Source organism: Gopherus flavomarginatus, chromosome 6, assembly GCF_025201925.1.
Source record: "Gopherus flavomarginatus isolate rGopFla2 chromosome 6, rGopFla2.mat.asm, whole genome shotgun sequence".
Lineage (NCBI taxonomy): Eukaryota > Metazoa > Chordata > Testudines > Testudinidae > Gopherus > Gopherus flavomarginatus.
The window spans coordinates 134,678,190-134,701,556 of NC_066622.1; the positions used below are offsets into that span (position 1 = coordinate 134,678,190).

Genomic DNA, 23,367 nt, shown 5'->3' on the forward strand with positions numbered 1-23,367 from the left:
AGTGCTATGGGTAGGTCACTTGGAGAAGCGCCTGGGCTGAGATGTCCTGAGTCAATAAACAACACCCATATGATAGAAAATATATTTCTGCTGGATGATAGTTCAGGAACTCCTTGGAATCTTCACCCTCATCAGGTTGAAATAGGGATTTTAATATGGCGACTCACAGGTTTCTGAATCAAAATGGGTGTTGAGATAATTACTGCGGATGGGATTTTCACAAGTTATTTAGCAGCACAATGTCCCACAAAGCTTCTGAAAATCCCACCTTGAGTTACTAGGAAGGCATTCCAGGTCCTTGTGCATAATTGCACATCCCTAGAAATCTGGGGTTTTCAGATGATGCAACACTCCTCAGTGCACCATCTTGCAATGGTATCAAGGGTCCTCTGATAAAGCAAAGGAGGTACAATCAACAGCAGGAAATCTTTTTAAATGCACCCGCTACAAATGTTGGAGAATAAATGGTTGGATCAAGTGACTGCATGGTTTTTTTTTCTCACTAGCTGGGAATTATCTGGAAAAAAAATATTTACATTCATAATTTTGAATTGTTTCTTCATACCAGGACTCCCAGGCAACCCCGGTCGACCAGGGGCTAAAGGTAAGTTGGGATTCAAACCAGATATTCATTTATTCTCTAGGTACTTTGCATTAGTGAGGATTTTCTTGTCTCCTGACCAGTGCCTGGATCAACAGTGGCACCTAGTGGTTTCAAAAAAGAAAAAAGAAAAATGGATATAACAAAAGTCTCCTGAAGCACATAGAAACAGGGTGTTCTCCAGAGAAGTCATCAGCGTAGCTGTCCCTCTGAAATGTACATATTGGACCCAACTCTGCCCCCAGATACATGATCACAAGCCCCAGTGACTTCAGTGCAAGCTGCACACTTGTATGTAGGATCAGAACTCGGCCCATTATGCATTCAGACAAATGTAGCATTTGGACATTCGATTAAAGAATCTTTTGGAGTTAGCTGAGTTCTCTCTTTTCTGTCTCTTTCTTCCCCCATTTTCTCCTATCCTTATAATTTCGCTAACAAAAGATTGAGGGGAATGAGAACAGAAGCTAAAATGCCATCAGAAACTTATTCAAAATGTTATGTTGATCTATTAATTGATCCCTCTTCTTTTGTCCCTCTCTCTCCTAGGTGAACCTGGTGCTCCCGGCCGAGTTATAACTGCTGGTACGTATGATTTTGAACAGCCCCTGTTTTTGATGATTTTCTCCAATTTCTATTATCCCTTCTATTTTCATGGTTACCTTGTGCCTACAATGGATCAGGGTCTTTTTGTGTTTGCATCATTTAAGTCAGTTGTGGCAATGTAGACAATAGAACTGGGCAAAGTGTTCGTTACAAATGATATTTGTGGCAGATTTACTCCTCTTCTCTGTCTGCCAACTGCCTCGTTTTTGTGTTGCAGAGGGCTCATCGACTATTGCTCTCCCTGGCCCTCCAGGCCCACCAGGGGCAGTCGGCCCACCGGGCCCACCTGGTGTCCCAGGTAAGGAAACCCTGGTCCTTTGTTACAGGTGCAGCCTGCATTGCTGTTGATTGTGAATTCACTGAGCACTGTGCTTGGGGTTGTATGAAACACAGAGAAAGACAAGGTCCCTGCCCTGCCAGGAACTTAACAATCTCAGGGTAAAATGCTGATTCATCTTACAGTTGGTATAGGGGACACAAAGCAGAATTGGAAAATGCTGCTTCTGAGCTGTAGGTGGGGGCCCAGTGAACGTCCATGGGGGTGCTTTATGGGCCTACAGGAATATGGTCAGCCAGCTTGGGTACATGGCTAAGGTCCCCCCGCTCTCCCAGTGCTGGGTGGATCCACACTCTCCCTTTCTGGAGCAGCGTTAAGGAGCATTCTGGAGTCCATGGTTTCCTATCCCTGCCAAGCTGTCCTGTCCTACAGGCTACATAGATTAGGGACTCTCTATTCATTAGCTTCCCCATCTTGCCTGCCCTCTGTGATCTCCACAGTAGTAAGGCCAGGACTTGGGCCTCACTTAAACAGGCCGCACAATGGGCATATGTAGTTGAAGGAGGGATTTTTTAAAAGGAACACAGGTCGTTTGGAGCACAGGGAAGGGTGTGAAGATGGGAGTGAGAGACAGATACGAGAGGGGCAGGTAGGAGGGAGGCTTTGGAAGAGCAGGAGTAAGTGAGGTTGTGCCCTGGAACCTTCCATTACATCTTGATCTAATGCACACAATCTAGCAATGAGGTCAAACCTGGGATCTCAAATCCAAGCCCCTTTGCATTTCAAGAAGTAGGGGGGGGCAAATACCCTTGATCTGAACCCCCACACCCACACGCACCCCATAGTTTTGTTTTCAGATCCAGGTGCAGAAGGGGCTTATCTTCCAGTCCAGAATTGAGTGGGGGTGTCATCAAGACAGCAGAAATCTCGCAAGAACAGCTGACGAGATTTTAGCAGTGCCCACTCCAGACCCTAACACTAAGACTTCCAGGCTCCATGCTAAGCCCCCGGCCTAAACCTCTTCTGAACAGTCCTAATGCAGTCACCGCCCTCCAGTACAACGGAGTCAGTGCAAAGCTCAGAGGTGCTGATTCCTCTCGCACCTGTCTGCCTCTTACAATGGTGTAACTCCTTTGGCTTCAGTGCTGTTATTCCTGGATTCATCAAGGGAAGGGACAAGGCAGAGTAGATCAGGCCCGTTGCCTTTGCATTAGACCCCACACCTGCCTGGTTATTTCACCAGTCTAAATGGAGCATGTGCTTTATTTGCCAGGTATTGAACTAAAAACCACCTCTCCAGAACCTCCAGTATCCACTGGCATGCTGATTAATTCATGCCCCTATCCCGATTTAATTCACTTGCATGGACAAATGTATTATTTGATGTTCTCAGCTCTTTTCAAAGGCCTATTGATTGTCCCCTGATACTGTTAAATACAGCCATGGAAATCTAATGCAGTCGTTTTTTGTTTGTCCTTTGAAACCAGGTCCTGTTGGGCCAGCTGGTCTCCCCGGGCTGCAAGGTACACAGTCTGCCTAGCATACTGCCTGCCTCTGAATGAACTGCATTCATTTCTTTTTTTTTTTCATAAAATCTTTCAGTCTCGCTCCTTATTTCTCAGCTTCTTGCACAATCTCTTTCTCTTTTGTCTGCAGATCTTTTCATTTTGGCTCATTCATCTGCATTCATAGTTTTAATTAAACTTTTAAGAAATTCCCAATTTTCATATCTCCTACCTGCCGCCCCCAGAGAGGAGTGGGTGGGGAGTACCCAAATATCTTCTGTGTGAAAGCTACAGCCATAGATACATCTATTGTTATTTTATCTAGTAGAGCACATTCCAATCAAAGCTGCCTTTCTGTTATATGGGCCCAGATCCTCAAAGGTATTTAGGTGCCTAACTCCCATTGGAACTGATTTCAGTGGGAGTTAAGTGCCTAAATATCTTTGAGGATCTGCACTATGGTCCTGATCTAGGGGTCCTGCTGTGTAAAAAGGTGGGAGCTAGAGATGGACCCTGAATTGATCTTGTTAATAATGGCAGATTATACAGGAATTTCTAGATTTGGGTGAATGTCCATCAAGGATTGAATTTGTGTCACCCACCCATCTTACTGTAACAAAAAGCAAAATCTGAAGCCATGTCAGAGGAGATCAGAAGCTGGTACATTAGTCTGCAGCCTTGCAGGTCCCCCAAAAGGTAGAGCTCGTCCTCTATTGGCTGAATAACCCACACTCTCTCTGTTCCTGATGAAGGTCCACGTGGTGAGAGAGGGCTCGCAGGTGAAACCGTTATGGAAACCATCAGATCAGAAGTTGCAACTTCATTATCTCAAAGTAAGAAGAAATGCTGCCTCTGTTCTTTATTGGCAGCGTGAAGAGTTACTGTGTGAGACCAACCCAGGAGGAGGGTCCTTCAACTTGAGATGCCTCTAGCTCAATATGTTGTAGACGGAGTGGGCATGTGGTTTAGTTGAGGCTCATGGTATCTGTACGATGACAATAATAGTATCTAGCGCTTGTTATTGGCAGAGCTCAGAACACGTTACAAAGGAGGGCAGTATCATTATCCCCATTTTACAGAACTGAGGCACAGGGCATTGACATTGTCTGCTCAATGGTCTAGCAGGCCAGAACCAGGACTGAAACTCAAGTGTTTTTGAGTCTTACTGCACTGCTCTGGTCACTAGGCCACAAGAACATGCAGCTGCCCTGTGCTCACAACAAAACTAATACTAAGCCCGCTGCAAAGAAGTAAGCAGCCTAAAGTGACATGTTAAATGGATGTGGTGGAGGACCAAGAGCCAGAATCTCCCAAATATTTGAGGACAAAAATCAGCAGGGAAAGAAATGTAAATTTCAAGGCAGAAGTGACAGAAACAGAATTAACAGCAGTATCCTCTGGGGAAAATCTATTTGTTTTATGTAATACAGTGTGCATTTTGCAACCAATTACTATTACAATTTTTTATTATACCTTGGATTATTGTACTCTGAAAAGCTTTTGTAAGTATGTCTGGGATGTTGATCAAGGATGGATTAAGACTAAACATGGTCCCAATCTGCCCCCCCTATGCAAACACTAAATCTGGAGTAATTCAGATCTGGAACAGAACTTTGTGACTGCTCCATAGCTCTATAATGGGCCAAACTCAAATCCTGGATCTGAACAACCCCGAACTTGGGATTCACATCTCAGCTTTGAGGCTGGAGTCCATCTCTAATTAAGACTATCCGGGGCCCAGATTCATCAAAAATTGGCCTTCTCCCCTGCACACCAAAAAATTCAGGCCCTCTTGTAAAAACTCTTCCTCCTCCTGAAAAGTCCCGTCATCCTAGTCCAGCATCTTTGGCCTCCCTGGTCTTTCTCACAGGTCCTCACTGTCCAGAGAGATTCCTTGCTGTTTCTTTGTCCATCTGAACCTCACCTGCCCCAGTTCTTGCTGCCTGTTCTCATGGTCCCCAAGGGACTAGCAAGGGAGGCCCTACACTGCCCTCTCAGAATCATAGGTGTGCCCAGGTCCCCTTTGACCCATGAGGCCTTGTACCAAGGATCTTTCCTTAACCCACCCAGAGCAAAAATATTTTCTTTTTTTTCAGTTTCATCAGATTTACTGGGACGAGCAGGCCCCCCTGGCCCTCCAGGACCCCCAGGTATATATATTATAATAGAGTATCACATATGGTGCAGTACAGAGGAGAGATCACAGGGGTGGAATAAAGCCAGCAGCATGCTTTTAACTTGTTCATTTTGCTGTGCAAATATTCTTGAATGTGTCTGATTCTTTTCTTTTGTCAGGCGCTTCCATCCAGGGACCACCTGGACCTCGTGGCCCAGCAGGTAAAACCTTGTTCTCCCACATACATGGAAGGGGGACAGGGGACGGCTTATAGTCGATTTGTCATGTGCCCCCAGATGAGTAATTCTGAAACTCTGTGGGAGAAATCTTGGCCCCATGGAAGTGGATGGGACTTTTGCTGTTGACTTCCACGGGGCCAGGATTTAACCCCGTATGTTCACACAGACACGCTTCACTAGAAGGGGAGTTTTACGATAATGGGAAAGGAACTGTCTAGCAAAATCCCCCCACACCCTGGACTTGCTGGTGGCCCTGACCTCTGGGGAAAGGATGGTGGGGAATTTTTTGGCCAGGAAAGTCATGTCTTCACCCTGAAAGGCGAAAGGGTGCCAACTCTTCTTTGCAGCTGTAGCATCTTCAGTCCTCAACTGCCCAGCGGTCTTGCCTGGTTGCTAAGGATGCCTCCTTGTTCCCCTTTCAGTGGGATAGTGGTAATTTCCCTTCCTCTTCTCAGCCAGAGCCGAGGAGGTGGGGGAGGTGACAATCCTTGTGCAATGCAGCACTTAAAAACTAGCTGGTAGATGGTGATTGCTGCAGCCCCAGGAGCTGAGCTTCGTGGGCCCTATTTATTATGGAATGAAAACCCCTCTGTAAGTAAAGCTTCACTGGATGAGGAGTGAAAAGGCCATTTGAATGCACTGAGGCACTCTGGGATTTTTCCTGCACCACACTGTAAATGGAGTTTAACCCTAACTGTATTGTGCTGTGATCCTCCAGTATTACAGCAGGGCGTGACTGACTAATGCGGGATAGAGGTGCAAAGAGAAATAAGGAACTGGCCCCAGGTTTGGCAATCCAGTGACTCTGCTATGCAGACTGCTGTATTCATTGGCCTGTACCCTCCCTTCTGAGTATTGTTCTATCCCCTTGGCTTAGGAGAAGGATTACCAGGCCCACCAGGCCCACCAGGCAGACCAGGTTCCTTCGTGCCCAACTCAGGTAGGTACTTTCACTTGATTCTTGTGTTGGATCCTTCTGAAACTCTCTGTCCCTCTGTGGTTCAAATGAACCCCCAGCGATCCCTGGCTTCAGGAAGTTGTAGACAGGGGGACATGTCATGCTCCTCCACTCCATGGCTGTGTCTGCTTGTGTACATTAAACAACCCTTTTGTCTTCATTACAGAAACATTCTTCGCAGGCCCACCAGGTCCACCAGGCCCACCAGGGCCAAAGGGAGACCAAGGTGAGTCCATTCTCTCAGATCCTACTGCTCCGACTCATCATGAGCCTTCCCCAAGAGCTGGCTTTTCAAGTCACTGGTAAAGTGCCTCAGCGCCAAACCCTCATACTGATAAGCAATGCCCTGTCTCTAGGGCAGGAACTGTCCTTTTGTTCTGTGTGGGGGGCTCTGGGCCATGACGGTGCTCCAAGGAGCTACCACAGAATAGAATAGAATAGAATAGAATAGAATAGAATAGAATACCAGGGTTGGAAGGGACCTCAGGAGGTCATCTAGTCCAACCCCCTGCTCAAAACAGGACCAATCCCCAACTAAATCATCCCAGCCAGGGCTTTGTCAAGCCTGACATTAAATCCTCTAAGGAAGGAGATTCCACCACCTCCCTAGGTAACCCATTCCAGTACTTCACCACCCTCCTAGTGAAAAAGTTTTTCCTAATATCCAACGTAAACCTTCCCCACTGCAACTTGAGACCATTACTCCTTGTTCTGTCATCTACCACCACTAAGAACAGTCTAGATCCATCCTCTTTGGAACCCCCTTTCAGATAGTTGAAAGCAGCTATCAAATCCCCCCTCATTCTTCTCTTCTGCAGACTAAACAATCCCAGTTCCCTCAGCCTCTCCTCATAAATCATGTATCAGAGGGTAGCTGTGTTAGTCTGGATCTGTAAAAGCAGCAAAGAATCCTGTGGCACCTTATAGACTAACAGACGTTTTGGAGCATGAGCTTTCGTGGGTGAATACCCACTTCCTCAGATGCATGTACTCCAGCCCCCTAATCATTTTTGTTGCCATCTCCTGGACTCTTTCCAATTTTTCCACATCCTTCTTGTAGTGTGGAGCCCAAAACTGGACACAGGACTCCAGATGAGGGCTCACCAATGCCGAATAGAGAGGGATGATCACGTTCCTTGATCTGCTGGCAATGCCCCTACTTATACAGCCCAAAATGCTGTTAGCCTTCTTAGCAACAAGAGCACACTCTTGACTCATATCCAGCTTCTCGTCCACTGTAACCCCTAGGTCTTTTTCTGAAGAACTGCTGCCTAGCCGCTTGGTCCCTAGTCTGTAGCAGTGCATGGGATTCTTCCGTCCTAAGTGCAGGACTCTGCACTTGTCCTTGTTGAGTACAAATAATAAATAAGATTCTCCCTTGGCTCTGTGGCAGCTAATTAGATTCCAGTTCAGGAGCCAGGGCAGTGACAAGCCATGACATTCCGATCTAGATTTCGAGTGCCCATAAGATTCAGGGATGTTTGGAACCGGAGCTTTGGTTCTGCCATCAAAGAGACAAGATCCATTTGGAAAGCGTGGCATCCGACGCGGTTTGGGTTATGATTTGGGGGCGTTCATTGGTCTTGTCCAGGCCCATCTCTGTTCTGCCTTAGCCACAGAGCGATGCCATTCCTTCAGGACCTGCCACTGACATGGTCACAGATGGTGCTCATCCTCCCCTTGGCTTTGCTGACCTGCAGGGTCTTCTGGGACTCAGATGTGCTTAGTAGCGTGTGTGGATGTGGGAGTGGTAAACATAAACCCGTGCTCTGCAAGTTGTGGAGAGGAGGGAATTCCCTCCCTTGGCGGGGTTAAAATACCCAGTTCAGCCCTGAAAATCAGATGCTGTGATTGCGTTCTGTGTACTCGATCAGGGCCTGTGGGTGTGAACAGTTTAACAATGCCTCTGTTTTCCGGTTCACAGGTTCACCGGGCCCACGAGGATTCACAGGTAACTAGGATTCCAGCGTACAGCACTGCTGTCAGGTGGGGGGATATTATAACAGCAGGAATGTGTGACTGGCCTCTCTCTGTGTGTTTCATATAGGTGAACCAGGTCAGCCTGGCCTCCCAGGAATCTCTGCTTCAGGTCAGTCTGCACACATGCCTTTCCTTCTCTGCATTAATTGCTTTGGAGCCAGGCAATGAAATCCTGGCCAGGCTGAAATCAATGGCAGAACTCCCATTGACTTCAGTGTGGCCAGAATCTCCCCCAAGGCTTTTCTGCCTGTGCACTTCTGACTCCTTCTCCTGGCATTCTGGTTGGACAGGTGCTGGAGTTGCCATCCAGGGACCTCCCGGACCTGCAGGGCCTCGAGGACCCAAAGGAGACAAAGGTTTGTGAAAAGAAAACCCTTCCTCCTCCTCATGCCCTGAACCTGCAGTCCTTTCACTCCCAGGCCTCTCATTGAGGCAGCCTGCTCCTCCTGGGCTGGTGCAGGGTGACAGCATGGCCCTGCCGCCCTCTTTGGGTGCACCAAGGGAACAGTGACTGCACTGCCCTGAGCACAGGATCTGCCATTGCTGCTGGCCCTTACTCGCCTCGCTGCATGGTTGGCGAAGACTGCTTGTGCCCTGTCCCTTCACCCCAGTCCATGATCATGCCTCTGAGTGTGGGATGACCCCATCTCAGACTGAATCAGTGCAGGGGCTAGAAGGGGACATGCACATCAGCCATTGTAAACTACCCAAGGGATGAGTTAATCCCTTGCTGTCCGATCCAGGCTACCTGTGCCTCTCTCCCTTGTATCCAGGTGATGCAGGCGTGCCAGGGGCTCCCGGCATCCCAGGAGGGTCTTCAACAGGTAAGGGGATCAGACTGTATCTGGTCTTGTGTAGCAGGAAATGCTGACATTAATGAGAGAGAATTTCAAAAGGATTTAGGAGGACTGGTCCCCCTGAAAGTCAATGGCATTTGTGCTCCTAAGCCTCTTAGGCACTCCTGAACATCTCCCAAAGTCTCTCCCAAAGTGGACAATTTGAGAATCGCACCTTTCCATTTTCTGCATCGCAGGAACCACTCAGTCCTTTGGGACTGCATTGCCTCGATGGCCTGATCGCTGAGATCCAAGCGTCGTGTTCGGATCTCACTCTTTACACCAGTGTCACCCCATTGATTCCTCATTTACACCAGTGTGAGAGGAGACTTGGGCCTAGTTCCTTTATATGCCATGGGCGCCTTGTAGCTCCATCGTGGAGGGGATGCGTTGGCAGAGTCCCACCAGGGATGAATTTGGCCCAGTATCTATTGCCAACGTTAAACCACAACACAGATTATTCCCCACTGTTCCCATTCTCCACCTTCTGACTAAACGACCAGTGGCCTAAATCAACCATAAATACGATTCAAGGTTCCCGTAGAGGTGCACTGGCAGATTGCAAAAGGGAGCAAATTGCAGAGCTCGGAGCTCATCATAGGAAATGCTCTGCCCAGGATTTTCATGCTGGTGACAGACAGCAGGATCCTGCCAGCTGATGGTGATGTTACAGGATGTGGGAGAGGTGGCTCAGAGAAGGGCATTTTGGGAGGGCATCGAACGGAAGCCTGGTCCAGTGGTGAGGACATGCACCTAGAACTTGAGAGACCTGGGGTCCAGTTACTGCTCCACCAAAGGCTTCTTGCATGACTTGGGACAAGTCGCTCTCTGTGCCTCAGTTTCCCCTCGGTACAATGGGGATCAGAGGCCTGGAGCGCCAGCGTTATGTGCCTCTATCAGCCTGATTAGGTGATTTACTATGGGTCCCTCTCAGCCCTTACCATACTAGCATGGCTTTTCCCACCCCCAGTGAAGGGCTCAGTGCCTGCTCCGACCTTACCAGTCCTTGGTCTGTTCTCTTGATGCTAAAAACTATTGGCCTATTTTATTTCTTCAGGCGGATCTTCAAACTCAAGACACAGCCAGGGGCCACCAGGTCCTCCCGGCCCTCGCGGTCCCCCAGGCCCAGCTGGAGGCTCGCTGCAGGAGATTCAGCAGTACGTTGCCGAGTACTTGCAGAGTAAGTAAAACCAGGGACTTCGGGCTTTGACAAGGGCCCATCACTCAGCTGCTCCTGGCAGTCCCACCACCCAAGATCCATGGGCCGTTGCGGAGGTGAAATTATTCAGTGCCCCCAGCTCCAGCATGGGCTGGCACGGGAGGGGGAAGCTAAACAGGACCAAAGGCTTGGGTTCCCTCAGACCCACCCTCTCCCATCCTCCCTGGATGGCTTCCAGCCTTCCTCCAGTCTTGAGCTCTTCATAATTCTCCCAAGTGTGGCAGCCAACCCGTCATGGGCTGCAACCCAACCTGCTGCTCTGCATCCTATACACGGGTGAGCATTAGCCCCTCTGATATGGGCTCCCCTACTGCAAGGATCCTACCTAAACCCACTCACACTTCCATGGGCCGAGGAGAGAGGAGTCCAGTGAGTGAAGCAGTGTTGTGTGATCATCCTCAGATGGTCCATAATACGCAACCAGGGAGGATCCACATGACCAGGCTCCCTTCAGACCCTGCCATACAGTCTCTCCTCATGTCACACCATTCCACACAGCTGATTCGGCTTTCACCTTTTTTCCTCATTAGGTGACACCATTGGGCGTTATCTGATTGGACCTCAAGGCCCACCAGGACCCCCCGGGCCACCAGGAATCATCACCACCATTGACGGACAATCCTTGGACTATGCTGAGCTGGCCAAGCGTGTTATGAGCTCCATGACGAGTAAGATCCACGTTCCCGTTTACCTAAGTGCTATGCACCAATCCTGTTCTCGTAATTGAGATCAGAATGTGACCTGCTGTTGAGCTCTGTGCTGGAGCGGCTCCTGGTGCCTATGGAGCAATGCTCCAACGTGATTATAAAATGTCTGACTCTGTAATCAGTCCAGTGGGGCAACACAAAGAATGGCGTGCGGCTCCACATGAGTGAAGGGGCCAAAACTGGGCCGCATGTCTTGTCTCATTTTTACATTAGGATTAGCCAGTTCTTACTGCCTTTTAGATAGCCTCAGTTTGAACGTTAGACCCTCAACCTCCTAAACTCCTGGAGAGTCAGATGGGAGTGTAATCTGCCATTGTCACTATGGGCAGCATGTATGTGACAGTATTGCCGTCTGCTTGCTGGGATTAGACTGTCTGCCATTGTCCTGTCCTTCAAAGACTAGGGATCTACTAAGAGGCGGAAGCTCCCGCGCTTCTGGCTGTCTATACAGAATTCATTCTAGGTCAAGAGAGCAGAGGCTCATGTTTTCCCAAGTGGCAGGCCATTAGTTTCATTTCTGTTGTCCCATGGATGATACTTACTGGTTGACCACGCTGTGATCCAGCCCTGGATTCATCACCCTGCGCATGAGTGGAAAGTCTTTCCCACAGAGCCACGTTTTAAGCTGCACCCCCTGGTCCAGTGCAAGTCCATTTCTTTGTCACCGCCTGGCACACCAAACAATTTCCTTTCGAGCTGCCTCTTTTTATGTCAGTCTTCATCCTACGTGACATGAAACATTTCCATTCTCGCAGGCTCTGGTTACAATATTGAGATGTCAAGCTCTTCATCTTCCTCCTCCTCAAGATTCCTGACTTACGAAGACATCCTGGCCATGCTGCAGAGTGAGTGTCCCAAGCAGTGAGGGCTGCAGATTCCATTGCTGCTCGGGACTGACTGGGTCTTGCTTAGGAACATCGGAATTGGGTCAGACCAGTGGCCTGTCGCTGTCACCAGCACGAGCTGTGTCAGAGGAAGAAACCCTGCAGCAGGCTGCGATGGTGAAACCTGTCTCCAGGGAAATTTTCTTCCTAATCTAAAATTAAGGGTTTCTATCCCTTGGTTTGGGATGATTTAACTCTGGATAGTCTTGGCTCCTGTTTGAGAGTAAAAAGCTATAATCTCTATTATTAGAGCGCTCATCATGTAATCTCATCATGCCTCAGAGCAGAGGGGAATCCCATGGCACAGATGTGCACTAGGTTTAAATCATGGTGACAGCAAGGGATTGCAGAGAGCTCTACTCCTGGCTGAGCAACTGACTCCCTGGGGGAAAATCACTTGACCTCTCTGTGCTTGAGTCAAGCCAGATGGAAAATCCAATTAAAAAGCAGGAGCAGGTGCTGTGTCTGAGCTTAGCTTTCCCTGCTAGAAACCAACAACAAAGGAAATACAAACTAATTGTGAATTGTAAGCAGGATCTTGGTATGGGTGGATTCTGAAGAAATAGCTCAGCCTGCTGAATACAAGCAGAGCAGATCCCTGCAGCAGCTCAAAGAGAACAGAGCTGGAATGTCTTTCTCCTGGGGACCCCCACCTCGAAAGAGGTCCAGACTCTGTGAGCTACTCACCTCCCAAAATATACCTAGGCAGATGTGCATAGGGAGCTGGGATGTGTGGGAGCATCCTGCCGGCAGGTTTGAGAGTCCATCTTTCCATGCAAGCCCCTGGCTAGGAAGCCCTGCTGTCAGACTGTGAATGCTTGCACCAGATTCCTTCCCACCCTTTGGGGGCAACCAGCAGTACAAAAGACTCATTTTCCTTTTCCATTTCAGGAGAAGAAGTCCGTCAGTATCTAGTTGGACCACAGGGGCCCCCAGGCCCGCCTGGACCCGGAGGAGATGGCTTGGCTCTGTCACTGAACTATGACGAGTTGACCAGCCGGGTTATAAGCTACATAACAAGTAATGATCCCTTTTAGTGTGTGGTTCTCTGTATTCTCCCCAAGGGCCTGTTCAAAAAGCCATAGAAGTCAATGGCAAGGCACCTATTGACTTCAGTGGCCTTTGTATCAGGCCCTAAGTGAGGGCATGTATTGCTAGCATATATAGAGTGACAGCCAGCACAGAGGTCTCCTTAGAGAAACTTAGAAAAGAAGGATGATCCAGTGGTTAGGTTAGGACTCGGGACACCTGGTTCAGTTCCCTGTTCTGCACCTCTTACAATCAGACCCTGAATGATTGGACCCTATTAACCAGACAGTTCCAGGGGGGAAAGCTACTTTTTGTCATTCTAGTTGGCAACTGGTTGTTTAGTTGAAACCCCACCCAAGAGGATTCTAATGCCCTCTAGGAGCAGTTCAAACTTTGTGGCCAAGTTTTACTGGCAGAAACATTTTGGCAAAGCAAATTTCAAAGCTGCAAGCTACTGTTGTTTGCAGAAACCAAATTTTACATCCCCCCGTTTGCGCTGAAAGCATGATGTGCTTATCCAGTCAGGGAACAGGGGAGTAATACCATGCGATTCATTGGCTCAGTCACAGCTAACCCACACAGGTTGAATATGCATGATCGGTCCATAGACTAAGAGATTTAGAGAGCTACTTGCTGAGGAAATCTGAGGCTATTCCAGGAGCAGAGAAAGAGGCTAGATTCACAGTGGGTGAAATTCCTATCTGGTGACGAGGGGCAGCACAAGACCTATGCATCAGCTGAGGCCTGATTTGAATGGATTGTAAGCGGTACATAGGCCTTAGCCTTCGGTTGACCTTCTGCATGAACGTGAATTTCACCCTACAGGAATTATTGGCTGTAAATTAGCCACCCAACTCTGTTTCTCCCACTGCGATAGTGATTATGTTTCAGTGGCACATGTGATGTTTAGCCTGCCAATGTCGCTGTTGTCCTCACATCTAAATGTGTTTAATTTCCTAGATAATGGACTCAGTATTGGGCTCCCAGGACCCCCTGGTCCTCCAGGATTACCCAGCACATCTTACAGTGACCTCATAGCTTTACTCCAAGGTAAGCCCTAGCTGTCAGACCCTGCTATCCACACGCCAGGTAGTTAGTCGGTGATATTCTTTTATAGGCCGATATACACGGATAGATTCCCACAACCAACAGCTGAGGGAAAAGCATACTTCCCTGGGGGAGGATGTTATTACTAAACTCCTCCCATCCAACCATCATCTATAGGAGAGTCTGTTGGATTTCCAGTATCAGAGGGTAGCCGTGTTAGTCTGGATCTGTAAAAGCAGCAAAGAATCCTGTGGCACCTTATAGACTAACAGAGGTTTTGGAGCATGAGCTTTCGTGGGTCAATACCCACTTCCTCAGATGCATGTAATGGAAATATCCAGGGGCAGGTATATATATGTGTGCTAGCAAGCAAGCTAGAGATAACGAGGTCAGTTCAATCAGGGAGGATGAGGCCCTGTTCTAGCAGTTGAGGTGTGAAAACCAAGAGAGGAGAAACTGGTTCTGTAATTGGCAAGCCATTCACAGTCTTTGTTCAATCCTGAGCTGATGGTGTCAAATTTGCAGATGAACTGAAGCTCAGCAGTTTCTCTTTGAAGTCTGGTCCTGAAGTTTTTTTGCTGCAGGATGGCCACCTTAAGGTCTGCTATAGTGTGGCCAGGGAGGTTGAAGTGCTCTCCTACAGGTTTTTGTATATTGCCATTCCTAATGTCTGATTTGTGTCCATTTATCCTTTTCCGTAGAGACTGTCCAGTTTGGCCGATGTACATAGCAGAGGGGCATTGCTGGCATATGATGGCGTATATTACATTGGTGGATGTGCAGGTGAATGAACCAGTGATGGTGTGGCTGATCTGGTTAGGTCCTGTGATGGTGTCGCTGGTGTAGATATGTGGGCAGAGCTGGCATCGAGGTTTGTTGCATGGATTGGTTCCTGAGCTAGAGTTATTATGGTGTGGTGTGCAGTTACTGGTGAGAATATGTTTCAGGTTGGCAGGTTGTCTGTGGGCAAGGATTGGCCTGCCACCCAAGGCCTGTGAAAGTGTGGGATCATTGTCCAGGATGGGTTGTAGATCCTTGATGATGCGTTGGAGGGGTTTTAGCTGGGGGCTGTATGTGATGGCCAGTGGAGTCCTGTTGGTTTCTCTCTTGGGTTTGTCTTGCAGTAGGAGGCTTCTGGGTACACGTCTGGCTCTGTTGATCTGTGTCCTTATTTCCTCGTGTGGGTATTGTAGTTTTGAGAATGCTTGGTGGAGATTTTGTAGGTGTTGGTCTCTGTCTGAGGGGTCAGAGCAGGGGTTACAACCGCATCTGCTCTGACCCCTCAGACAGAGACCAACACCTACAAAATCTCCACCAAGCATTCTCAAAACTACAATACCCACACGAGGAAATAAGGACACAGATCAACAGAGCCAGACGTGTACCCAGAAGCCTCCTACTGCAAGACAAACCCAAGAGAGAAACCAACAGGACTCCACTGGCCATCACATACAGCCCCCAGCTAAAACCCCTCCAACGCATCATCAAGGATCTACAACCCATCCTGGACAATGATCCCACACTTTCACAGGCCTTGGGTGGCAGGCCAATCCTTGCCCACAGACAACCTGCCAACCTGAAACATATTCTCACCAGTAACTGCACACCACACCATAATAACTCTAGCTCAGGAACCAATCCATGCAACAAACCTCGATGCCAGCTCTGCCCACATATCTACACCAGCGACACCATCACAGGACCTAACCAGATCAGCCACACCATCACTGGTTCATTCACCTGCACATCCACCAATGTAATATACGCCATCATATGCCAGCAATGCCCCTCTGCTATGTACATCGGCCAAACTGGACAGTCTCTACGGAAAAGGATAAATGGACACAAATCAGACATTAGGAATGGCAATATACAAAAACCTGTAGGAGAGCACTTCAACCTCCCTGGCCACACTATAGCAGACCTTAAGGTGGCCATCCTGCAGCAAAAAAACTTCAGGACCAGACTTCAAAGAGAAACTGCTGAGCTTCAGTTCATCTGCAAATTTGACACCATCAGCTCAGGATTGAACAAAGACTGTGAATGGCTTGCCAATTACAGAACCAGTTTCTCCTCTCTTGGTTTTCACACCTCAACTGCTAGAACAGGGCCTCATCCTCCCTGATTGAACTGACCTCGTTATCTCTAGCTTGCTTGCTAGCACACATATATATACCTGCCCCTGGATATTTCCATTACATGCATCTGAGGAAGTGGGTATTGACCCACGAAAGCTCATGCTCCAAAACCTCTGTTAGTCTATAAGGTGCCACAGGATTCTTTGCTGCTGTTGGATTTCCAGTGTCACCTGTCATCATGGTTAACCCTCTGTAACCTCTGATGAGCAGTTCTACTCTGCTTACAGACATGCTGTTGTGCTGAATGAATGTCACAGTTCCATTAAACGCAAGGAATCCCTAATATACTGCGTATGGCTTGTACACAGTCAAACCCATGAGTGTCTCCTTTGGGCTCTTGCTCCATCTGATGCTGAGCAGCGATGGCAGATCAGGGGGTTCTGACCGGAACCCCACCTCTGTCTGAGAGCTCAGGAAGTGAGGACTGAAACACAGACAGAGATTGCCCCCAACCCTCATCAAACTATGGAGTGACGAGTGGAGCCTCTAATGCTACTGTACAAAGCAAATACAAATCCGGTCCCTTGTTCTGCACCGGGATGGACTGACCACATGACAGGCCTCTGTGCCCAATCGTCATCCTAGTGTCGTCAGTACAGTCCTCCAGAGGCGTGCGTCTGCGCTGGCAGTTCCCGATGCAGGCCATTCACAGCACTTTCTCCTGGATTTCCCACACACTCCTACTGCAAATAGAAGTGCGGGAGTGAAGCCCTTTCGTCAGCAGAGATGTTACTGCCAGGGAAGCGACGCTTTGGGTGCAATGGGGTGGGAGCCTTAAAATGACTCTCTCTCTTCCATGGTACTTTCAGGCTCTGAATTTAGTGGCATTGTTGGACCGCCAGGGCCACAGGGACCCCCTGGAGTTCCAGGAGCCCCTGGAATCCCCGGAATGCCAGGCAGCTCCCTCTCCACGTTCAGCCTAGAGGATGTCACCTCTTACCTGCAAAGTAAGGAGTTTGCTCTTCTCAACAGCTGCTGGGAAGGGTTTGGGCCTTCAGAGGAAATGGCATTCAGAGACAGCAGGGAGATTTAGGCTGCGAGTTAGCTGCCCAGGAGATTTGGATGCGTCATTCCCATTAAATGGGACTGAATCTCCAGGCAGCTTGCAAATCTCATCCACATCTGCGTTTCAGGGCACAAAGAGAGGTGGAATTTGGGGTTGGACTCTTGAAACAATCAAGATTCCAAAACAAGTGTAATTGCCAGGTCACCTTCCATTCACAAAAATAATATTTCTCCCCATCCCTACTCTCCCAAGGTGTGGGATACGCTTCCGTCTCTGGACCACCAGGACCCCCAGGACCTCCAGGGCCACCAGGGCCACCAGGTCTATCAGGAACTGGCCACTTCTCCTACACTGACAACGTGCTGAGCGACACATTTAGGAGCGAGCTGATCCAATATCTAACCAGTAAGGAGACTCGGTATCTGATGGCAATCTCACCACCCACCCACTCAGCTTACTGTTGGCTCTGGTCAATGTTATAGTTGGCAAGTCTGATCTATGACCTAGTAGGATTCACTCTGGGTGAAATTCACTGCGAGGACTAGGTACCATTTAAGTCCCCCAAAGGCTGAAGCGGGACTTAAATGGTACCTAGACCCTGCACCAGACCTCTGCCCCAGGCTGAATTTCACCTTTTGCACCTTACCTATTCTGCACCAAACTAGGGCCTAATACAGCGTCTGGTGATCCCAAGATGCAAGGCATTGGAGAGGCGAGGAGTGTTTACTACTGTTATATTTAAAGGTGGACTTGTTATAAGTTTTTTACTGTCATTTTTTATGGGGAAGGCATTTTCCTAACGAGCAATGGAAGGGGATATGGGTCTAGTGGACTGAGCCAGCAGCAAGTACACCCTGAACCCAGCTTTGCCTCTGTCCTGTGCTGGCAAGTCACTGAGGGCAACCTTTGAAAAAGTGTTTTTTAATCTGGGGAGCCTCCATCTTTGGGCTCCGTGCCTCAGTTTCCCCATCTGGGGCTCAGGATACCGGCCAGACTCCTGGGGCAGTTTGCAAATATAAAGTGAAGTGCATTGCTGCAGGCTGCATTCTGCAGACAAATCAAGTTGCAGACCCTCCACCACTGCCCAGCGTGCCCAGGCTGTTGGCCACCAGTGCCAATGCCCCATGGACTCTGTCCTTGTGAAGCAGGATGTGTGTGGCATTTGTGTGTCTGTCTGCTAGCACCATCAGTGCCTGTTGTGTTTTGCAGGTGATGATGTTCGAAGGTTCATCTCGGGGCCTCCCGGGCCTCCAGGGCCTATGGGCCCACCAGGGCCAAAAGGAGATAGCGGCCTCATGGCTGGATCCTATGGAGGATCCTTGGGTGCAGGCGGATCATATGATGGATCCCTGGGTGCAGGAGGATTGTACGGTGGCGCCACGGGCAGCGATGGGTCGTATGGTGGCTCAATGGGTGCAGGTGGATCGTACAGCGGATCCCTGGGAGCAGAAAGAGCAGAGAGGAGATCCATGAGTTCGAGCGGATCCTACAGCGAATCATTCGTCGGATCGCTGGATTACAATGAGCTGGCACTTCGGGTGTCGGAGAGCATACAGAGTGAGTGGGAAGCCTTCTCCCACTGCATGGTGAAACCTCAGCTCCCTCCCCCCATGCCTTGCAAAGCCCATCTACCACCATCCACCACTTTCCCTTCCTACCCCCTTCCCATCAGATGGGACAAAAATCCTTCCAGCTGAACAGTGCTGGCTGCAGCTCTCTCCTGAACCCATCGCCACTGGGGGCAAGGCATCCCTGCCACCGGCAGTGCAAAGCACTGACCTGCTGAACCTGCCGAACTGAGAGTCCACGGCGAGGTTTGCTGTGCTGCAGGAGAAAATCAGACTCAGTGACGGTGCTGCTTCTCCTGGGCCAATGAGAGCAAACTACTGTAGACCCACAAACACTGGGTGCAGATTGATGTTTGTATTCTTTGCCAATTAAACCTCAGCCAGAATTAACTGATATTCATTATTGCTAGCAATAGGCAAGGGACAGCACTCACCTGTCCAGGGAAATGAAAATAACCTGCTCAGATCAGACACTGAAATATGGCTCTGGGGGATTTGCCTCCCTCTGTCTTTGGGTGAAATTGACCTCTGTGCAGAGGTGCCAGTGCAAAACCAATGCACCACATAAGTGCCTCTTAAATCCTCAAGCTAGGGCTCGCGTGGTAGCTGGGCCCTTGTGTTGGTCTCCTGCACAGGGGCTGTTCTCTGGCGATTTAGAAGGGAAAATAAAACCGCACTCCTGCAAGACGTTTAGTACAAGCCATAGCACCAGCTCCACAACAGTGAAATCCCATGCAGCGCGGACCTACTAAGATTCATCTTCTCCTGTAGGAAGAGAGCGTCTCTAACAGGACCTCAGGGTTATTCCATGGAATTCACCCTACAGGGCTGGAGATATATTAACGGGCCAGGAAAGTGCCATTCAAATCATCCTAGGCACAGTGCTTGTCTGGCTGAAGGGGGTTCTCTCCTCTGCGTCGTGCTATTTTAAACCCTATGTTTAATTCCCCAGGCCGAGGCCTCCTCCGGGACATGGTCACTTACGCCACACAAGGGCCACCAGGACCCCCGGGGCCGCCTGGGATCAGCAGGGTGTTTGCAAACTATGGCAACGTCACCGAGGACCTCGTGGACTTCTTCAGAAGTAAGAGACACGTTGGTCCCTCTTTGGTCATCCCAGAGCATCGTGTTCCCGCCCTCTCCCCATGCTGGCCCAGCTTTGCTGGCTGGAGCGCTCAGCGAGGGTGGGGTTCCCAGTGCTTCTCTAATTGGCAGCATCCCCTGGCCCTTGCATGCTGCAAGAGTAGGAACCAAAATTCTCTGTCACCTGTGCCACAAGCAAAGGGAGGAAAACTTGTCCTATCCTCTACCTCCCTTGCCGACCAGCACAGGGTCAGGACCAATCTAACCTTGAGCCAGAAATGCCGCATTTGCCCATCATGTTTCGTGAAACCCTTTACAACAGCGCCAGCTCTGCAGATTCCAACTGCATCTATGTATGTTTAGCTAAGAACTCCCTGCTCAGCTTTCCACCTCAGTGACGTGAGAGTGGCCCAGGCTCTGCCCTCGATGGCATCAGTGTGGAGCCGGAAAAGCTCGGCTGAAGCCAGCGGGATTATTCTAGAGCAACATCAGGGGAAATGAGCTCAGAGTCTGGCTCACTGTCTCTTACAAAACCATAAAAAAAACCCAGACAGCCCATCCAATACTATTTAAACTGGGTAAATGTTCCAGAAAGCCTTGATCTGAGGCTCATTTCAGTGCTGTTCAGTGTCACTGAAACAAGAGGAAGGGCCTGTTTACTGGCACATCCCACTGATGCTCATATTCATTTTCCTCTACAGCATATGGTACCATCCCAGGGCCACCTGGTCCAAAGGGAGAGATGGGCTACCCAGGGCCCAAAGGTAAGAACTGCAATCCTGCTGCCTCCTTGCAGTCAGTTCCCATAACCTCTGGCAACCAGCTAGCAGCACAGGCTCTGTGAAGAGAGGTTTCCCTGAAGCATGCATCCTTCTAGTTGAGCATTTCATATGCTACCTTCAGTATCGGATCTCTAGTGTCATCCTCACCCTTGTCCCTCTCGTCCCAACCCACTTCTTGCTGCAAGCAACTGGGGATGGACCTGCAGAATAATCATGATGAAATGCAAACACGTTTCTCTTGTTCTTTCAGGTGAGACTGGACCAATGGGGCCTCCAGGACCCCAAGGACCCAGGGGTCCGAAGGGGGAGAAAGGAGAGAAAGGTATGAACATCCTCCCAGAGCGAGATGGGAGCTCTGCACTTCTCGTGGGTAGTGAGAGAGCAAAGTGTCTTCTGGTGGCTTGAGTAAGGGACAGGAGCCTGGGTTTGAATCCCGACTCCAGCGCTGACTTTCTCTGCACCCTCAGGCGAGTCGCTTGACCTCTCTGCCTGGTGGAGAAGCTGAGAGGTCATATCCACCCCTCTCACCTACATAAAGCCAGACTAAATGGCTGGGGGCAAACTATGCAGAGCAAATAAAACAAAATCCACTCCTGTCCTGTATCAGGGAGCCCATCCCTGGGCTATAACAGAGGCAGCAGACACTGATTCCTCCTGCAGATAGGGATAAGCAGCCACTAGGGGAAACACATAACCACAATCCTAGGCCACGTCCAGACTAGGAATTAAAATCGATTTTAGATACGCAACTTCAGCTACGGGAATAACGTAGCTGAAGTCGAATTTCTAAAATCGAGGTACTCACCAGTCTGGACGGCGCGGCATCGATGTCCGCGGCTCTCCGTGTCGATTCCGGAACTCCGTTCGGATTGATGGAGTTCCGGAATCGATGTAAGCGCGCTCGGGGATCGATACACCGCGTCCAGATTAGACGCGATATATCGATCCCCGAGCAATCGATTTTAACCCGCCGATGCCGCAGGTTAGTCTGGACGAGGGCCTAGTGGCCATAATGCTCCCTCTCGCATGCTTCCAACCCTCCTCTGAGGCGCTATGCAGAGCTGGCACAGAGCTGTCATTTTCAGCTTGTACGCCCCACCATGTCCTTTTGCTGCACTGAGAAGCTTCCTTCGTCCAGCCACTGATGGCTGAATTTTAGAGGCCACCTTTTTGCATCATTCCTTTATATTCACAATCCAAAGTAACTCACACATGAAGGAATCCTACAGGTTTCCATTGCTGAATTCTAACCCATGAACTGGTATGGCCAGGAACAAGGGGGGAGGTCTGCGTAAGCCAAAACTACCTCTCGCTATACAATAGATGTAGTGTAGGATAACAGGTGTGTTCACAAAAGGTGAAACTAAGGCCCAGACAGACAGGCTGCACACAGCCCTGGGCGCTCAGATACCATGGTGATGGGCAACCTGATGGAAACCTACATAAATAAGCACCACTTAAACCCTGCCATAAGGGCTTAAATGTTGCACATGCCCTCTGCACTAGTGCGAATGTCACCTGGAGGGTATATTCTTATCAACAAAGAACGGTGATTATTCATCTGAAAGTGAAAGGTAGGTGAATGCTGAGTTGTCACCAGAGCCACCAATCTCCTGTGACTAGTGAAAAACTCACTTTGCCGTTTTGATACACAGCATTTCACACACTGGCTCTCTGTCTCCCTCTCTCTCTTAGGTGAACAAGTGTTTGTTGGCAGAAGAAAAAGAAGAAGCGTTGGGGTCTAAGTTAAGCACCAGGATCAGTGTTCCATACCGGGGGATCCACAGCCACCACTTTGGAATCCAATAGAGACTTAGCCTGAGTCTTTGTTGGCTTCCTGTTAGAACATCTTCCTAGTCAGTCAACTAACCACATAGACTTGGTAGTTCAGGATGTGTCTTTTCTTTTTATTTGATGTTGTTGGGCTTTGAATGACTCTAGTTTGTACGTGTCCAACACAGAACTACCCGGTGGGAATATGCTCCCATTCGTTCGCAGTGTATTAACCCTACACACGCTGTCCGCTGAGGAGAAGTGTATCCAAGTTCCCCCATTCATATATTAGGTCTTGTAAGGATTTCCTTTGTCACCAATCCAAGTGTCTTGCATTAGTGCCAGATTTAGTTAAATACAGTGAAACCTGCTTTAACCAACTACTCAAGCCTCCTGGAAAAGAAAAATCCAGCACCCTGGAGATTAAGGCTGCAAGCAGTTTTTCTGAAATCAGAATCTGAGTCAAGGCTTTGAACTGAAGCTTGGACAAAAGTGAAGTAGGTTCTCTCAAGACACTGGAGTGATATCCTTCATAAGGGTTTCATTGTACTTCCCACCAGTCGCTGTTGAATGGCTGTGGAGCGTCTCTTCATTCTGCTGTGTTCTATAGCCATGTTGGGTGGTCTGATCAGCAAGAGCACTTAATGAAGGCAGCAAGGTAAGGAACTTGGCCAAACTTCTGCAAGGATCAGGATTTCTTGGAGGGGAAGCAGGTGGATGGAGGCAATCGTGGCATTCTCTGTAGCCATCGACACTCAAAACCTGGGGTGCAGTTATGCTGTCAAAAACTGGAATACGTAATTCACCAGGAATGGAAGCGGGAGTGTAAACAGAACTCAGACACTTGAGCACACAGTGAGAGAAATATCTGATCCCTGTCTATGTTACAGCTTCCCACCTGCACAGCTGCAATGGTGGGACATTACCATTTGATTATTATCAAGGTAGATGCATCATTTCAAAACCATTTTCTTGGCATTGCCCATAAATGCATTTGGAGTTTGTTGATAAGT

At 49.0% G+C, this 23,367-nt stretch overlaps 1 protein-coding gene across 1 annotated transcript in view; it reads left to right on the forward strand.

The window, feature by feature from the left end:
- COL17A1 (collagen type XVII alpha 1 chain) overlaps positions 1–22,865 on the forward strand; it is a 66,741-nt gene extending 43,876 nt beyond the window's left edge. The window contains exons 33-57 of the mRNA XM_050958255.1: positions 569–604; positions 1,151–1,186; positions 1,425–1,505; positions 2,972–3,007; positions 3,742–3,822; positions 5,086–5,139; positions 5,285–5,326; positions 6,222–6,284; positions 6,469–6,528; positions 8,227–8,253; positions 8,350–8,391; positions 8,573–8,638; positions 9,056–9,106; positions 10,176–10,298; positions 10,868–11,005; positions 11,800–11,889; positions 12,820–12,948; positions 13,918–14,007; positions 16,952–17,089; positions 17,401–17,553; positions 18,358–18,705; positions 19,669–19,800; positions 20,501–20,563; positions 20,832–20,903; positions 22,277–22,865. Of these exons, the coding sequence (XP_050814212.1) occupies positions 569–604; positions 1,151–1,186; positions 1,425–1,505; positions 2,972–3,007; positions 3,742–3,822; positions 5,086–5,139; positions 5,285–5,326; positions 6,222–6,284; positions 6,469–6,528; positions 8,227–8,253; positions 8,350–8,391; positions 8,573–8,638; positions 9,056–9,106; positions 10,176–10,298; positions 10,868–11,005; positions 11,800–11,889; positions 12,820–12,948; positions 13,918–14,007; positions 16,952–17,089; positions 17,401–17,553; positions 18,358–18,705; positions 19,669–19,800; positions 20,501–20,563; positions 20,832–20,903; positions 22,277–22,326 (2,201 nt within the window). The 3' untranslated portion in view covers positions 22,327–22,865. The remainder of the gene's footprint in view (positions 1–568; positions 605–1,150; positions 1,187–1,424; positions 1,506–2,971; positions 3,008–3,741; positions 3,823–5,085; positions 5,140–5,284; positions 5,327–6,221; positions 6,285–6,468; positions 6,529–8,226; positions 8,254–8,349; positions 8,392–8,572; positions 8,639–9,055; positions 9,107–10,175; positions 10,299–10,867; positions 11,006–11,799; positions 11,890–12,819; positions 12,949–13,917; positions 14,008–16,951; positions 17,090–17,400; positions 17,554–18,357; positions 18,706–19,668; positions 19,801–20,500; positions 20,564–20,831; positions 20,904–22,276) is intronic.
- Positions 22,866–23,367: the final 502 nt, after the last annotated feature.